This window comes from Aphelocoma coerulescens, chromosome 1A, assembly GCF_041296385.1.
Source record: "Aphelocoma coerulescens isolate FSJ_1873_10779 chromosome 1A, UR_Acoe_1.0, whole genome shotgun sequence".
NCBI classification, from domain to species: domain Eukaryota; kingdom Metazoa; phylum Chordata; class Aves; order Passeriformes; family Corvidae; genus Aphelocoma; species Aphelocoma coerulescens.
This window is the reverse complement of record NC_091014.1, coordinates 2282868-2298940: the sequence shown is the minus strand read 5'-3', so window position 1 is coordinate 2298940 and position 16073 is coordinate 2282868. Positions and strand designations below refer to the sequence as shown.

Genomic DNA, 16073 nt, shown 5'->3' with positions numbered 1-16073 from the left:
AGTACATTCAAAATTTAAAATTAATTTAAAATTAATTAAGTCAATTAAAATCAATTAAAAATTAATTCAAATTTCAAAATGAATTCATAATAAATTAGAAATTAGTTCAAAATTAATTCAAACTTAATTCAAAATCAATTCACAATTACTTTAAAATTCAAAATTAATTCAAAATCAATTCAAAATCAATTAAATATTAATTCAAAATTAATTAAAGATTTAAAATTAATTCAAAATCAATTCAAATTAATTCAAACTTAATTCAAAATAAATTAAAAATAAATTAAAAATCAACTCAAAATCAATTCAAAATCAATTCAAAATAAATTAAAAATCAATTAAAAATCAATTAAAAATCAATTAAAAATCAATTAAAAATCAATTAAAAATCAATTACAAACTCAGAGTGGAAGCCCCACCGAGTGCCTCCAGGCCCAGCTCAGCATTCCCAGCCTGGATTCCCTTAATTCCATGATTTTGGGGGAATTTCTCCTCTCCGCACTCCCCGGGGCCATTGGGGAGCTCCAGGATTCCCGGAATTCCCGGGAACGGCTCCTCCGGAACGCGGGAAATTCCAGCTCCGCTGCCGGGCTCGGAACGTCCGAGGACGAAGCTCTGGCGGTGCCCCCGGAATTCCAGCCGGGATTCGGGGCTGGCTCCCGATCCCGGCCTTGGGAGAGGCTCCAAAGGGGAAAAACCCATCCCGAAATTCCCAGATCCCAAGGCAGAGCCCGGCTCCTGCGGCTTCCCGGTGTCCCACGGGATCCCAGGGCAGGGGGAGAGGAACTCCGGGATCGGGAGAGCGTCCGGGATGCGGGAATGGGACGGGGATCCCCGGCTCCTCCTCATGCCCGGCCTCGATCCAAAGGCTCCGGCCGCTCCCAGGAAAGCAGCGCCGCCAGCGCGCTCCGAGCTCATTAACGCGGGGAGTTAATTGGCCCTGGAGCCTCCGGAGCCAGCCCGGAGCGGGATCCCTCGGGAGACACGGAGCCACTGGATCCAAGGACTGCCCAGCCCAATCCCTCTGCAGCCGGCATGGCCGGATGTCCCGGATCCTTCCGGGATGGGTCATTCCAGGCTGGACTAACTCCAGGCTGGATCATTCCAAGCCAGACCATTCCAGGCTGGCTCTCCCGGACCATTCCAGGCCTCACATTCCAACCCGCATCATTCCACACTGGCTGTCCCAGCTCATCCCAGGCCAGCTCATCCCAGGCCAGATCATTCCAAGCTGGGCCATTCCAAGCCAGATCATTCCAGGCTGGGCCATTCCAAGCCGGATCATTCCAGGCTGGGCCATTCCAAGCCGGATCATTCCAGGCTGGATCATTTCAGGCTGGATCATTCCCAACCCACACCATTCCAACCCACACCATTCCAACCCAGACCATTCCAGGCTGGATTATTCCCAGCTGGTTCATTCTAGGCTGGATAACTCCAGGTTGGATCATTCCCATCCATCTCATTCCAACCCAGACCATTCCAGGCCGGATCCTCTAAAAGTGGACGGATGATCCACGCCCTGGAGCGATCCCGTTCCCACCCCCCTGGCTGGATCCCACCGAGCAAATCAGGGAAAACTCAGGAAGGCGAATCCCGAGGAGCACTGGGAGAGCCGAAAAATTCCAGGAGATTCCCAGCAAGGCGCGGAAAAGCGGAATTGCTGCCCCCCAAATCCCGCGGGCAGCGGGATGGGATGGCCAGGGATCGGCGGGGCGGGAGGCGGGGCAGGAGCAGGGATCCGTCCGGATTCCCGGCACGTTCCGGGGCCGCTCCTTCCCGGCGCCGTCACTCGTAGCACAGGAAGCGGATGAGCCGCGCGGGAATTTCCAGCCGGGAAATCTTCTCCAGCGCCCGCGGCCCCGCGGCGCGACGCACGCTGAGGCGGCACAGCTGGGACAGGCGCAGCGGCGTTCCTGCGGGAAACGGGTCGGGAATGGGATCGGGATCGGGATTGGGATTGGGATGGGGCTGCTCCAGAGCAGGGAATTCCCAGCTGGGGGCGTTCCTGCAGGAAACGGGTCGGGAATGGGATTGGGATGGGCTGCTCCAGAGCAGGAATTCCCAGCTGGGGGAGTTCCTGCAGGAAACGGGTCGGGAATGGGATCGGGATTGGGATTGGGATTGGGATGGGGCTGCTCCAGAGCAGGAATTCCCAGCTGGGGGAGTTCCTGCAGGAAACGGGTCGGGAATGGGATCGGGATCGGGATCGGGATGGGCTGCTCCAGAGCAGGAATTCCCAGCTGGGGGAGTTCCTGCGGGAAACGGGTCGGGAATGGGATCGGGATCGGGATTGGGATGGGCTGCTCCAGAGCAGGAATTCCCAGTTGGGGGCGTTCCTGCAGGAAACGGGTCGGGAATGGGATCGGGATTGGGATTGGGATTGGGATGGGGCTGCTCCAGAGCAGGGAATTCCCAGCTGGGGGCGTTCCTGCAGGAAACGGGTCGGGAATGGGATCGGGATGGGCTGCTCCAGAGCAGGAATTCCCAGTTGGGGGAGTTCCTGCGGGAAACGGGACGGGAATGGGATCGGGATTGGGACTGGGATGGGATGGGATTGGGATTGGGATGGGCTGCTCCAGAGCAGGAATTCCCAGCTGGGGGAGTTCCTGCGGGAAACGGGACGGGAATGGGATCGGGATCGGGATTGGGATGGGCTGCTCCAGAGCAGGGAATTCCCAGCTGGGGGAGTTCCTGTGGGAAACAGGATGGGAATAGGATTGGGATGGGATGGGATGGGATGGGATGGGATGGGATGGGATGGGATGGGATGGGATGGGATGGGATGGGATGGGATGGGATGGGGCTGCTCCAGAGCAGGGAATTCCCAGCTGGGAGCATTCCTGCAGGAAACAGGACGGGAATGGGATCGGGATGGGATGGGCTGCTCCAGAGCAGGAATTCCCAGCTGGGGGCGTCCTTGTGGGAAAACAGGATGGGGATGGGATTGGGATGGGATCAGAATGGGATGGGCTGCTCCAGAGCAGGAATTCCCAGCTGGGGGAGTTCCTGCGGGAAACGGGACGGGAATGGGATCGGGATCGGGACTGGGATGGGATGGGGCTGCTCCAGAGCAGGGAATTCCCAGCTGGGGGCGTTCCTGCAGGAAACAGGACGGGAATGGGATCGGGATGGGATGGGCTGCTCCAGAGCAGGAATTCCCAGCTGGGACAGGCACAGCGGCATCCCTGTGGGAAAACGGGATCGGGAATGGGATGGAAATGGAATCAGAAATGGGATCAGAGAGGGCTGAGCTGCTCCAGAGCAGAGAATTCCCAGCTGGGACACACACAGCAGCGTTCCTGAGGAAAAAGGGGATGGGAATGGGATCGGATGGGATTGGAATGGGATCAGAAATGGGATAAAATGGGATGGGAATGGGATAAGATGGGATCAGATGGGATCAGGATGGGATTGGATGGGATCAGATGGGATCAGACGGATCCCTGAACAGCTGGGCTGCTCCAGAGCACGGAATTCCCAGCTGGGACAGGCTCAGAGGGGACTGTGCAGGGAAAATGGGATCAGGAACGGGATCAGGAACGGGATCAGAGGGGGAGGAGCTACCCCAGAGCATGGAATTCCCAGCCGGAATCTCCCCAACCATGGGAACGAGCCTGGTTCTACCTCCCCAGGCCCAGGTGGGATGCAATTCCCACTGGGAACAGGTTCATCCTGGCTCCCTCCCCTGCCTGGATGGGATTACTGGAGCCAGGGAATTGTTTCACTTGGAAAAGATCCCCTGGGATGGAATCCAAGCATTCCCAGCCGTCCCTGAGTGCCACATCCAGAGGGAAATCCCTCCAGGAATGGGGACTCCCCCCTGCCCTGGGCACTTCCAAGGCCTGACCGCCTTTTCCATGGAGAAATTTTCCCTAAAATCCAATCCCTGGCGCAGCCTGAGGCCGTTCCCTCTCCTCCTGTCCCCGTTCCCTGGGATCACATCCCAAATCCCCCCAGCTGCCCCCTCCTCTCAGGGAATTCTGGGGATCCAGAAGTTCCCCCTGATCCCGCTTTTCTCCATTCCAGGTCCTTTCCCAGCTCCCTCAGCTGCTCCATTCCCAAAAATCCAACAGCACCCCCAGATCACCCACTCGGATCCACCAGGATTATCCCAAACTTCCCAATTTCTGCCGGATTAATCCCCAGCTTCCCAAATCCACGCCTGCCCTGGAGCTGCTGGAATTTAAGGATACAGATCCAAAGGGAAACTAAAAATCCAACTGCAATTTGTGTCGGGAAGCAGCTCCAGGGGAATTCCCAGCAGCTGCGTGGAGGGAGCAGGAAACTCCAGAAAATACAAGGACAAGCCTTGGAATATCCAAGGCCGGGATAATCCTTAAAATCCTTCCAATCACACAGATTGGAGAACCCACCCACAGCGGGAGGCGCCGGAATTCCCGGGATTCGGGGTTTATCCCACTTACTCTCGTAATATTCCAAGCACTTGGCGGCAGGGCTGCTGCTCCAGGTGTAATCCAACGGCTTCTTCCCGCGGTTATCCCGGGCGTAGATATTCCCACCGAATTCCACCAGCAGCTCCACCAGATCCGCGTTCCTCACCTTGGCCGCGTGGTGCAGAGCGGTCTCGTGGAGCTTGGCCGCGTTCACGTTGGCACCTGGAAAACAGGGAAAAATCCAGCTGGGAAGAGCCAGGCTCGGCCTGGGATCGAGGGATGGTTGGATGGGAAAACAGGGAAAAATCTGGCTGGGAAGAGCCAGGCTCGGCCTGGGATCGAGGGATGGTTGGATGGGAAAACAGGGAAAAATCTGGCTGGGAAGAGCCTGGCTCGGCCTGGGATCGAGGGATGGTTGGATGGGAAAACAGGGAAAAATCCGGCTGGGAAGAGCCAGGCTCGGCCTGGGATCGAGGGATGGTTGGATGGGAAAACGGGGAAAAATCCGGCTGGGAAGAGTCTGGCTCGGCCTGGGATCGAGGGATGGTTGGATGGGAAAACGGGGAAAAATCTGGCTGGGAAGAGCCAGGCTCGGCCTGGGATCGAGGGATGGTTGGATGGGAAAACAGGGAAAAATCCGGCTGGGAAGAGTCTGGCTCGGCCTGGGATCGAGGGATGGTTGGATGGAAAAACAGGGAAAAATCCGGCTGGGAAGAGCCTGGCTCGGCCTGGGATCGAGGGATGGTTGGATGGGAAAACAGGGAAAAATCTGGCTGGGAAGAGCCTGGCTCGGCCTGGGATCAAGGGGTGGTTGGATGGGAAAACAGGGAAAAATCCAGCTGGGAAGAGCCAGGCTCGGCCTGGGATCGAGGGATGGTTGGATGGGAAAACAGGGAAAAATCTGGCTGGGAAGAGCCAGGCTCGGCCTGGGATCGAGGGATGGTTGGATGGGAAAACAGGGAAAAATCTGGCTGGGAAGAGCCTGGCTCGGCCTGGGATCGAGGGGTGGTTGGATGGGAAAACAGGGAAAAATCCAGCTGGGAAGAGCCAGGCTCGGCCTGGGATCGAGGGATGCTTGGATGGGAAAACAGGGAAAAATCTGGCTGGGAAGAGCCTGGCTCGGCCTGGGATCGAGGGATGGTTGGATGGGAAAACAGGGAAAAATCTGGCTGGGAAGAGCCTGGCTCGGCCTGGGATCAAGGGGTGGTTGGATGGGAAAACAGGGAAAAATCTGGCTGGGAAGAGTCTGGCTCGGCCTGGGATCAAGGGGTGGTTGGATGGGAAAACAGGGAAAAATCTGGCTGGGAAGAGCCTGGCTCGGCCTGGGATCGAGGGGTGGTTGGATGGGAAAACAGGGAAAAATCCGGCTGGGAAGAGCCAGGCTCGGCCTGGGATCGAGGGATGCTTGGATGGGAAAACAGGGAAAAATCTGGCTGGGAAGAGCCTGGCTCGGCCTGGGATCGAGGGATGGTTGGATGGGAAAACAGGGAAAAATCTGGCTGGGAAGAGCCTGGCTCGGCCTGGGATCAAGGGGTGGTTGGATGGGAAAACAGGGAAAAATCTGGCTGGGAAGAGCCAGGCTCGGCCTGGGATCGAGGGATGGTTGGATGGGAAAACAGGGAAAAATCTGGCTGGGAAGAGCCTGGCTCGGCCTGGGATCGAGGGGTGGTTGGATGGGAAAACAGGGAAAAATCCAGCTGGGAAGAGCCAGGCTCGGCCTGGGATCGAGGGATGCTTGGATGGGAAAACAGGGAAAAATCTGGCTGGGAAGAGCCTGGCTCGGCCTGGGATCGAGGGATGGTTGGATGGGAAAACAGGGAAAAATCTGGCTGGGAAGAGCCTGGCTCGGCCTGGGATCGAGGGGTGGTTGGATGGGAAAACAGGGAAAAATCCGGCTGGGAAGAGCCTGGCTCGGCCTGGGATCAAGGGGTGGTTGGATGGGAAAACGGGGAAAAATCCGGCTGGGAAGAGCCTGGCTCGGCCTGGGATCAAGGGGTGGTTGGATGGGAAAACAGGGAAAAATCTGGCTGGGAAGAGCCTGGCTCGGCCTGGGATCGAGGGATGGTTGGATGGGAAAACAGGGAAAAATCCATCCGGGAAAAATCCATCCAGGAAAATCCTGGCTCGCCCTGAAATCAAGGAATGGTTTGATGGGAAAACGGGGAAAAATTCATCTGGGAACAGCTGGGCTTGGCCCAGAATTAAGGAAGGGTTTGATGGGAAAATGGGGAAAAATCCATCCAGGAAAAGCTGGGCTTGGCCCAGAATTAAGGAATGCTTTGATGGGAACACTGGGAAAAATCCATCCAGGAACAGCTGGGCTCAGCCCAGAATTGAGGAATGGTTTGATGGGAAAATGGGGAAAAGGAAAATTCCATCCTGGAAAATGCCGGCTCGCCCAAAATGAAGGAATGGTTTGATGGGAACACCGGGAAAAATCCATCTGGGAAAAGCTGGGCTCACCTTGAAATTAAGGAATGGTTTGATGGGAGGGGAAAACAGTGGGAAAACGTGAGGGAGTCTCCCAAAAATCCCAGGAAAAGGCTGGGATCCAAGCGCTCCTGGATTTGCTCGGCCAGTTTGACATTTCTGGAGGGATTTCAATCCCGGTTTTTGGGTGGGAATCGCTTCCTGCAAAGCCATTCCCAGCCCTCTCCATGGGATATTCCCACCCCAGGCAGGGAGAACTGTGAATTATTCCCACAGCAGTTCCCGTGGGATATTCCGGTTCAGCCAGAGCTGGCATCTGTTTCAGTTCCAGATGTTTTTCCAAGTTTTTTGTAAGTTTTAAGGAAAAAACTCCTTCCCTGCTCCCAACAAAAAGCTGGAATTTGATCACCCACCTTTTCCAGCAGAGCGGAACTCAAATTTTTTTAGGGATGCGTGGCCAAGCCGAGCTTAATTAGCTCCATGAATTAATTGGAATTAAGGAGAAAGTGGAATTTTTAGGCAATTCCTGGGTGCCCCAGATTAGGAATCCCAGCAGGTGGAAGCCAGGAATTCACATGGAATTTCTCCATAATTAATGTTCCCATAATGAATCAATTAATCCATCCTCAGCCCTGGGCTGAGTCTCCTCCGGGGCAAGGGAAGGACAAGTGAAATTCCCAGGAAAACCAAAGGAAAAGTGGGATGTGAGACCCGGATCCGGCCGAGCGCAGCAGGAAATGGGGGGATTTCCACAGATTTGTGAAAGGGAATGGGAATCATGGAATGGTTGGACCGGGACCTTCACGGTTTTCCAGCTCCACAGGCAGGCACAATTCCCATTATCCCAGCTGGCTCCGAGGCCGCTTCCAAGGCTGGAATTCCACAACCCCGGGAGAAGATCCAAGCATGGAATCCCCTCGCTGGAAAACCCCAGTTTTTTCCCCCCCACCCCTTCGGCTTCGAGGGAATTCTGCAGGGCGGGGGGGGAAGGGGGGGGGAGGTGCTTCTCGGGGTGATTCCCGAGGGATTCCCGGGGTGATTCCCGAGGGATTCCCGGCGGGATGGCCGTACCCGCCTGGAGCAGCAGCTTGGCACAGTGCAGGTGCTGCCGGGCACAGGCCACGTGCAGCGGTGTCCCGAAGTGGCAGTCGTGAGCCTCCAGGTTGGCACCGACGTCGATGAGGAGCTGCACGCACTCGGAGCTGCCTGCGGCACGGAGAGGAGCGGGAATCCCGGTGGAAAAGGGGGGATCGGAGTTAAAATGGGGAAAATCGGAGTTGAAATGGGGGAAAATCCCAGTGGAAACGGAGGAAATCGGAATTAAGATGGGGAAAATCCCAGTTAAAGCGGGGGAATTGGAGTTGAAATGGGGAAAATCCCAGTTAAAATGGGGGAAATCCCAGTGGAATGGGGAAAATTGGAATTAAAATGGGGAAAATCTCAGTTAGAGCAGGGAAATCCTGGTTAGAGCAGGAGAATCCCGGTGGAAATGGGGAAAAATTGAGTTAAAATGGGGAAAATCCCAGTTAAAATGGGAAACCTGAGTTAAAACAGGGAAAATCCAAGTTGAAATGGGGGAAATCCAAGTGAAAATGGGAAAATCCGCGTTAAAACAGGGAATTTCAAGTTGAAACCGGGAAAATCCACATTCAAACAGGAAAATCTGAGTTCAGACTGGGAAATCGGAGTTCAAACAGGGAAAATCCAAGTTCAACCGGGGAAATCTGAGTTCGACCGGGGAAAAAAAACCTCTGCCATTTCCCACAAAACCTCTGGAAATTCCCAAAAACCCTCTGGAAATTCCCAAAAACCCTCTGACATTCCCACAAAACCTCTGGAAATTCCCAAAAACCCTCTGACATACCCACAAAACCCCCCCTCCACCTCCTTCGTTACCACCCCGTCGGGAACGCCGGCAGCCCCCGCACGATTCCCACCCGAATGGGGCCGCGTGGGGTTTTTCCCCCGAGCTCCGAGGCGCGGCTATCCATGGAAAAGCCGGGATTTGGGATTTACCGTTCATGCAGGCCTCGTGCAGGGGCGAGGCCGTGAAGAGCGGGGGGTTCACGCGGGCGCCGTGCGACAGCAGCACCCGCACGCACTCGGCGCTGCCCGAGGCGCAGGCGTCGCACAGCGGCGTGCTGCCGTCGATGTTCCGGGCATCCACCTGCGGGAAAAGCCGGGAAAACCTCGCCTGGGATTCACGGCATCGCGGGATGGTGGGAATGTTACGGTCAGGAAGGGATTTCTAAACGTCATCGTGGAGTTCGGGGGAAGTCGGCACCGCCCTGTGTCCCCTGGTGCCACATCCACAAGGATTTGGAATTCCTTCATGGATGGCGACTCCACCACTGCCCTGGGCAGCCCGTTTCAATGCTTTCCAATCTTTTCCATGGAGAAATTTTCCCTAAAATCCAGCCTGCCTCTTCCCCTGGCCCAGCCTGAGGCCGTTCCCTCTCTCCTGTCCCTGTTCCCTGGGAGCAGAGCCCGACCCCCCCGGCTGCCCCCTCCTGTCAGGGACTTGTGCAGAGCCACAAGGTCCCCCCGGAGCCTCCTTTGCTCCAGCCTAAGCCCCTTCCCAGCTCCCCCAGCCTCTCCTGGGGCTCCAGCCCCTTTCCCAGTTCCCTCAGCCACTCCAGCCCCTTTCCCAGTTCCCTCAGCTGCTCCAGCCCCTTTCCCAGCTCCCTCAGGAATTCTCCAGCCCCTTTCCCAGTTCCCTCAGCTGCTCCAGCCCCTTTCCCAGCTCCCTCAGGAATTCTCCAGCCCCTTTCCCAGTTCCCTCAGCCACTCCAGCCCCTTTCCCAGTTCCCTCAGCTGCTCCAGCCCTTTCCCAGCTCCCTCAGGAATTCTCCAGCCCCTTTCCCAGCTCCCTCAGCCACTCCAGCCCCTTTCCCAGCTCCCTCAGCCACTCCAGCCCCTTTCCCAGCTCCCGCAGCCACTCCAGCCCCTTTCCCAGCTCCCTCAGCTGCTCCAGCCCTTTCCCAGCTCCCTCAGGAATTCTCCAGCCCCTCTCTCCCTTCCCTGGACATGCTCCAGCCCCTCCAGATCTTTCCTGGAGTGACAACCCACAACTTGGCCATCGGGGCAAATCTACCCAGAGCCTCCCCCCGATTTTAGCCCTGCAGTTGACGGCGTAACCCCGACCCCACCAGCAGCTTCCAAACACCAATCCAGAGGAATTCCCGGCTGGATCAGAGGCGGATGCACACCTGGGCCCCCGCATCCAGCAGCAGCTTGACGCACTGGGCCTGGCCCCTGAGGCTGGCCTCGTGCAGGGGGGTGATGGAGTCGTAGGTGACGGCGTTGACGCAGGCGCCGCTCTCGATGAGCTGCTGCAGCTGCAGGAGCTCCCCTCTGCGGGCGGCCTCGTGCACCGGCGTGCGGTCGGCCCAGAAAGCTGGAAAAGACGGGGGGGGAAAAAATATCCAGGAGTTCACAAAGAAAATCACGGATATGGAAAAAAATGGGGATTTGGTATCCTGCGGGTTGGGTAACGCGAAGGAATTTCTGGCTGGGAGGGGTTGGAATGGAATTCCTGGAGATGTGGTCGCTCCATGCCTGGAGTTGTAGCAGGACGGGTTGGGCGGGGCTTGGAGCAGTCTGGGATAGTGGGAAGGTGTTGGAATGAGATGGGTTTCCAACCCTTTCAACCCAAATTATTCCATGAATCTGTGGAGCTCTGGATTCCTGCAGGAGCATGGGATGGCTGGAAGGAGAGGGAATTGGGATCATGGATCATCCCAGCCCACCCCAAAAATACCTTCCCAAACTCTGGATTCATGGAAGAGCATGGGATGGATGGAAGGAGAGGGAGATGGGACTGAGGAGCATCCCAACTCAAAAATACCTTCCCAAACTCTGGATTCATGGAAGAGCATGGGATGGATGGAAGGAGAGGGAGATGGGATTGAGGAGCATCCCACCTCAAAAATACCTTCCCAAATTCTGGGTTCATGGAGCAGCATGGGACAGCTGGAAGGAGAGGGAACTGGGATCAAGGATCATCCCAGCCCACCTCAAAAATACCTTCCCAAATTCTGGATTCAGGGAGAAGCATGGAATGGCTGGGAGAGGGAACAGGGATTGAGGAGCATCCCACCTCAACAACACCTTCCCAAAAAGTCCATGGAGCTTGGAAAAATGAGTTCCCACCTCAGCTGGACACCTGGCACAGGCCGAGTCCAGTTGGTCACCATTAGGTGCCAACGTCACCTCCCCTCAGGGGGGTTTCGCTGCTGAGGCAGCGGTGACCAAACCAGCTCCGAGGGTTCATGAATCCTCTCCATAAAAATAAAGGGAATTCTGAGTCCCAGCGTTTTCACAGCACGGGCTGTGTGGGGTTTTTCCTTGGCTTGTTGGATCCTCGTTCCTTGGCCAATCTCCTGGGCAGGAGGGCTCTCCTTGCCTGGATTTCCTCGTGGTTTATGGCAGGAGAAGCAAATCCAAACGAGGATGGAGAGCTCTGAGCCCCTTCCAGGACCCGAAGGGACTCCAGGAGAGCTGCAGAGGGACTGGGAACAAGGCCTGAAGGGACAGGAGCCAGGGAATGGCTTCCCAGCGCCAGAGGGCAGGGCTGGATGGGAGATTGGGAATTGCTGGCTGGGAGGGTGGGCAGGGGCTGGGATAGAATTCCCGGAGAATCTGTGGCTGCCCCTGGATCCCTGGCAGTGCCCAAGGCCAGGCTGGACATTGGGGCTGGAGCAGCCTGGGACAGTGGAAGATTCCCTGCCCGTGGAATCGGATGGGATTGGGATGGGATTTGAGGTCTTTTCCAACCCAACCCATTCTGGGATTTCAGGAAGCTGCCTCGTGGCACCTTTCTGGCCCATTCCCATGGGATAACAGCAGCTGGAGCAATCCCTGCCTCACGGATCCGAACTTCCCTGCCACGGGCAGCTGCCCCTGACTTCCATCTGCTCCAAGATCCTCTGGAGCTCCTGGCACCCCCAGGTGTGACCAGGACAGAGCAAATCTGTGCAGGTCCAGGTCAGGGATGGCTCCGAGGGCAGAGCTGATCCCAAATTCCCCGTTCTGCAGGAAGGACACGGACACACCATCCAGACCCTGCTGGCACGCGGTGCTGACATCCAGGCCAAGGATGGGAAGGGCTCCTCGGGGTTTATGTCAGGAGAAGCAAATCCAAATGAGGATGGAGAGGAGAGCTCTGAGCCCTTGCAGAGCCTAAAGGGGCTCCAGGAGAGCTGCAGAGGGACTGGGACAAGGGACCTGGAGGGACAGGACACAGGGAATGGCTTCCCAGTGCCAGAGGGCAGGGCTGGATGGGAGATTTGGAATTGGGAATTGCTGGCTGGGAGGGTGGGCAGGGGGTGGAATTCCCAGAGAAGCTGTGGCTGCTCCATCCCTGAGAGTATCCAAGGCCAGGCTGGAGCAAGCTGGGACAGTGGGAGGTGTCCCTGTACAAGGCAGGGATTTGGAATGACATCCACATCCCGGGCTTTTGGAGGAGGAGGGAAGCTGCAGCCGGGGCCAGAATTCCTAATCCTGCGACACCGCTCCGGTGAAGGACAGGCAGGGAATCAGGGATGGCTCCGGCCGCCGGCAGGGACCGGCCCTGCCCCGCCCGGGAAGCGGCCGCAGCTCGGGGACACGAGCCCGCAGCGGCTCCGGCCCTGCCGGGGTCACCCGGGCGGGATCGGGGTACCCAAGGTGGGCACATCCCCTCTCCCCCAGCCCCACAACAGCGCCCGCGGGAATTGCGGGAGGAACGGGGATCGTTCCCCGCGCCCTGAGGCGGTCCCAAGAGCATCCTCTTATTCTTGTCCTTGCGAGAGCCCGTTCGCCCCCTAAATCGCCCTGCAAACCCCCAAACCGTCCGCAAAGCCCCAAAACCCACCCTCTAACCCCCAAAACCACTCTTTAACCCCCAAAAGCATTCCGGCAAGCGCCAAAACCATCCTGAAAGCTCCAAAACCACCTTTCAACCCCCCAATCCACCCTGCAACGCCCGAACCCGTCCTGAAAGCCCCAAACCTATTCTGCAACCCCCAAATCCCTCCTGCAAGCCCCAAAACCACTCCGCAACACCCAGAACCATCCTGAAAGCCCCAAAACTACTCCACAACCCCCAAACCGACCCCGCAACCCCCAAAACCATCCCGCAACACCCAAAGCCACCCTGCAACACCTAGAACCATCCTGAAAGCCCCAAACCTACTCTGCAACCCCCAAATCCCTCCAGCAAGCCCCAAAACCACCCTGCAACCCCCAAACACATCCTGAAAGCCCCCAAACCCACCTTGCAACCCCCAAAACCATCCTGAAATCTCCAAGACCACCTTGCAACCCCCAAAACCATCCTGAAAGCGCAAAGAACACCTTGCAAGCCCCAAACCCACCCCTCCAAGCCGCCCAAGCCCACCCCGCGAACCCCCCGAACCCGACGCTACGAGCAAACCCCCGTCTCTTCCCGGCGCGGCTCCGCTGCCCAGCTCCTTTCCCGGATTTCCCCCCGAGGTGTCCCCGGCTCATCCCGACCCCACAGCCCCACGCCGGCCCCACACACCGATGTCGCCCCGCAAGGAGCCGCTGCCGCCGGGGCTCTCCATGGCCCGGCCCCGCGCAGCCGCCGCCGCCGCCTCCGGCCTGGCGCCGCTCCGCCTCACGCGCGCGGGGCCTCCCGGGGCTCCTCCCAGGGCTCCCCGCCGCGGGGCACGCCGGGAGTTGTAGTGCGGGGCCGGGGACACCGGGATGGGGGAACGGCGGGGTTGGGGGTGCGGGGAGGGGGAAATGGGGGTACTGGGATGGGGAACAGCCGCACTGGGGGCACTGGTGGTGGGGGAGGAGGGGGTAATGGGGGTACTGGGATGGGGAACAGCCGTACTGGGGGCACTGGCGGGGGCGGGGAGGGGGAAATGGGGGTACTGGGATGGGGAACAGCCGTACTGGGGGCACTGGTGGTGGGGGAGGAGGGGGTAATGGGGGTACTGGGATGGGGAACAGCCGTACTGGGGGCACTGGTGGGGACGGGGAGGGGGTAATGGGGGTACTGGGATGGGGAACAGCCGTACTGGGGGCACTGGTGGGGGCGGGGAGGGGGAAATGGGGGTACTGGGATGGGGAACAGCCGTACTGGGGGCACTGGTGGGGGCGGGGAGGGGGAAATGGGGGTACTGGGATGGGGAACAGCCGTACTGGGGGCACTGGTGGGGGCGGGGAGGGGGAAATGGGGGTACTGGGATGGGGAACAGCCGTACTGGGGGCACTGGTGGGGGAGGAGGGGGTAATGGGGGTACTGGGATGGGGAACAGCCGTACTGGGGGCACTGGTGGGGGAGGAGGGGGTAATGGGGGTACTGGGATGGGGAACAGCCGTACTGGGGGCACTGGTGGTGGGGGAGGAGGGACAGGGGGTACTGGTGTTTGTGCACAGGGGCACTGCAGGTACTGGTGCGTGTGGGGAGGGGATACTGGGGGCACTGGTATATGGAGGAAGGGGGTACTGGGGGTACTGGTTGGTGCGGGTTAGGGGGTAATGGGGACACTGGTGGATGCAGGGAAGGAGGAGTGGGGACACTGGTATGGGGTGCAGGGGGTACTGGTGGGTGCAGGGAGAGGGGACTGGGGGTACTGGTGTGTGTGGGGAGGAGGTACTGGGGACACTGGTGTGTGTCCATAGGGGCACTGGGAGTACTGGTATGGGGTGCAGGAGGTACTGGGAGTACTGGTATGGGGTGCAGGGATCCTCTCTCTTCGAGGAGAGCTGCTCCTCCAAGAAGAGATCCTGCAGGATTCCTGCATTTTTACATTTTTTAGGAAATTCCAATTTTTAGGGAGAAAATAAGAAGTCAAATTCTGTTGCTTCTGTTCTGCAGTGACTTCACTCCTAACACAGAAATCCACCCTGTCCTTGTTCCCTGCTTGGATGGAAAAATCCATGTTTTCCAGCAGTGGGCATTTTTCTCCTGAAAATACCCATTTTTGGAGAAAAATACCCATTCTGGACAAAAAAAATTATCCATTTTGGAAAAAAACTATCCAGTTTGGAGCAACCCAATTTTCCCACTGCAGGAGGATGAAATGACCCAAATCCAGCAGGAAATTCCAGGTCAGCACAAGGATGGACAGGATAGGAAAATCAGTGGAAATCATTCCATAAAAACTTAGAATTTCTCCCACCTTGCCAAGTGAGACAGTTGGAGGATTTTTCCAGGATGAAATCTCTCAGAAAGGGAGATTTTCTAGAGGAATTGGGGCTGCTCCATACCTGGAATTGTTCAAGGTGAGGTTGGAGCAAGCTGGGATAGCAGAAGGTGTCCGTGCCCTTGGAACTGGATGAGCTTTGAGGTCCCTTCCTGCCCAAACCATTCCATGATTCCAGGATTTTTGCCAGGATCAAACCTTTTGGAAAGAGTTCGTTATCTCCTGGCTCCAGCTGTACCTGGTAAAGAGCAAGAATTCCTGGCAAGAATTCGTATTTCCACTCAATATTTGGAGATCCACGGCGCGAAATTCCGGCCTAAGAAAATAACAAAATAATGAAAATTCTTTTTAAGGAACGATTTAGTAAAAAAAAAAAAAAAAAAAAAAAAAAATGGGGGAGGGAAAACGGCAAAAATAACGGGAAAAAATTAATAATCTGCTCCCTGCTGAAAACATCCAGACATTTTCTCACTTTCTTGTCACCTTTGAGCCATTTCCTGAGGATTCAGTGGGGTTTTCCCCGCTGTGAAAACACCATTCCCCTAAGCTGGGTTTAGTCGGAGCCTTTGGGCGGGGGTGGTTTAACTTTAGGCGTGACTTAAAAAGCCACCAGAGCTGTTCCAAGAGGCGTGGCACCGGCCCCGAGCGGCGCGAGGAAGCTGCAAGGTGGCAAAACAGCTAAAAAAGGAAAACCCAACCCAAAAATAAATGGAACCAGAAAGGAAAAATCTGAACTGGGTTTGACTGGGATGAGAGCGGTGCCGGGAGGCAGCGGGAAAAACACCAAAGATGCTCCTTCGTGGGGTATTTTGGAAGAGTTTCACCCTTTTTTGGAAGATTTTCACTTTTTAGGGGGAAGATTTTGGCTTTTAAAAAAATTAATTTCACTTTTTTAGGGTAGATTTTCGCACTTTTTAAAAGATTTTCACACTTTTATTGAAGATTTTCACTTTTTTGGGAAGATTTTTCACTTTTTTTGGGGAAGATTTTCACACTATACTGAAGATTTTTGCATTTTTTTAAAGATTTTTCACTTTTTGGGGAAGATTTTTCACTTTTTTTTGGGAAGATTTTCACACTATACTGA

The 16073-nt window shown here is 56.2% G+C and overlaps 1 protein-coding gene across 1 annotated transcript; it reads right to left on the bottom strand.

The window, feature by feature from the left end:
* Nucleotides 1–1589: 1589 nt before the first annotated feature.
* Nucleotides 1590–13458, bottom strand: ASB13 (ankyrin repeat and SOCS box containing 13). The gene is made up of 6 exons (XM_069034036.1): nt 13351–13458; nt 10037–10224; nt 8844–8994; nt 7899–8033; nt 4428–4619; nt 1590–1916 (listed from the first exon to the last, which is right to left on the bottom strand). The coding sequence occupies exons 1-6, from the start codon at nt 13391–13393 to the stop codon at nt 1789–1791; spliced, it is 837 nt and encodes a 278-aa protein (XP_068890137.1). The 5' UTR covers nt 13394–13458; the 3' UTR covers nt 1590–1788.
* Nucleotides 13459–16073: the final 2615 nt, after the last annotated feature.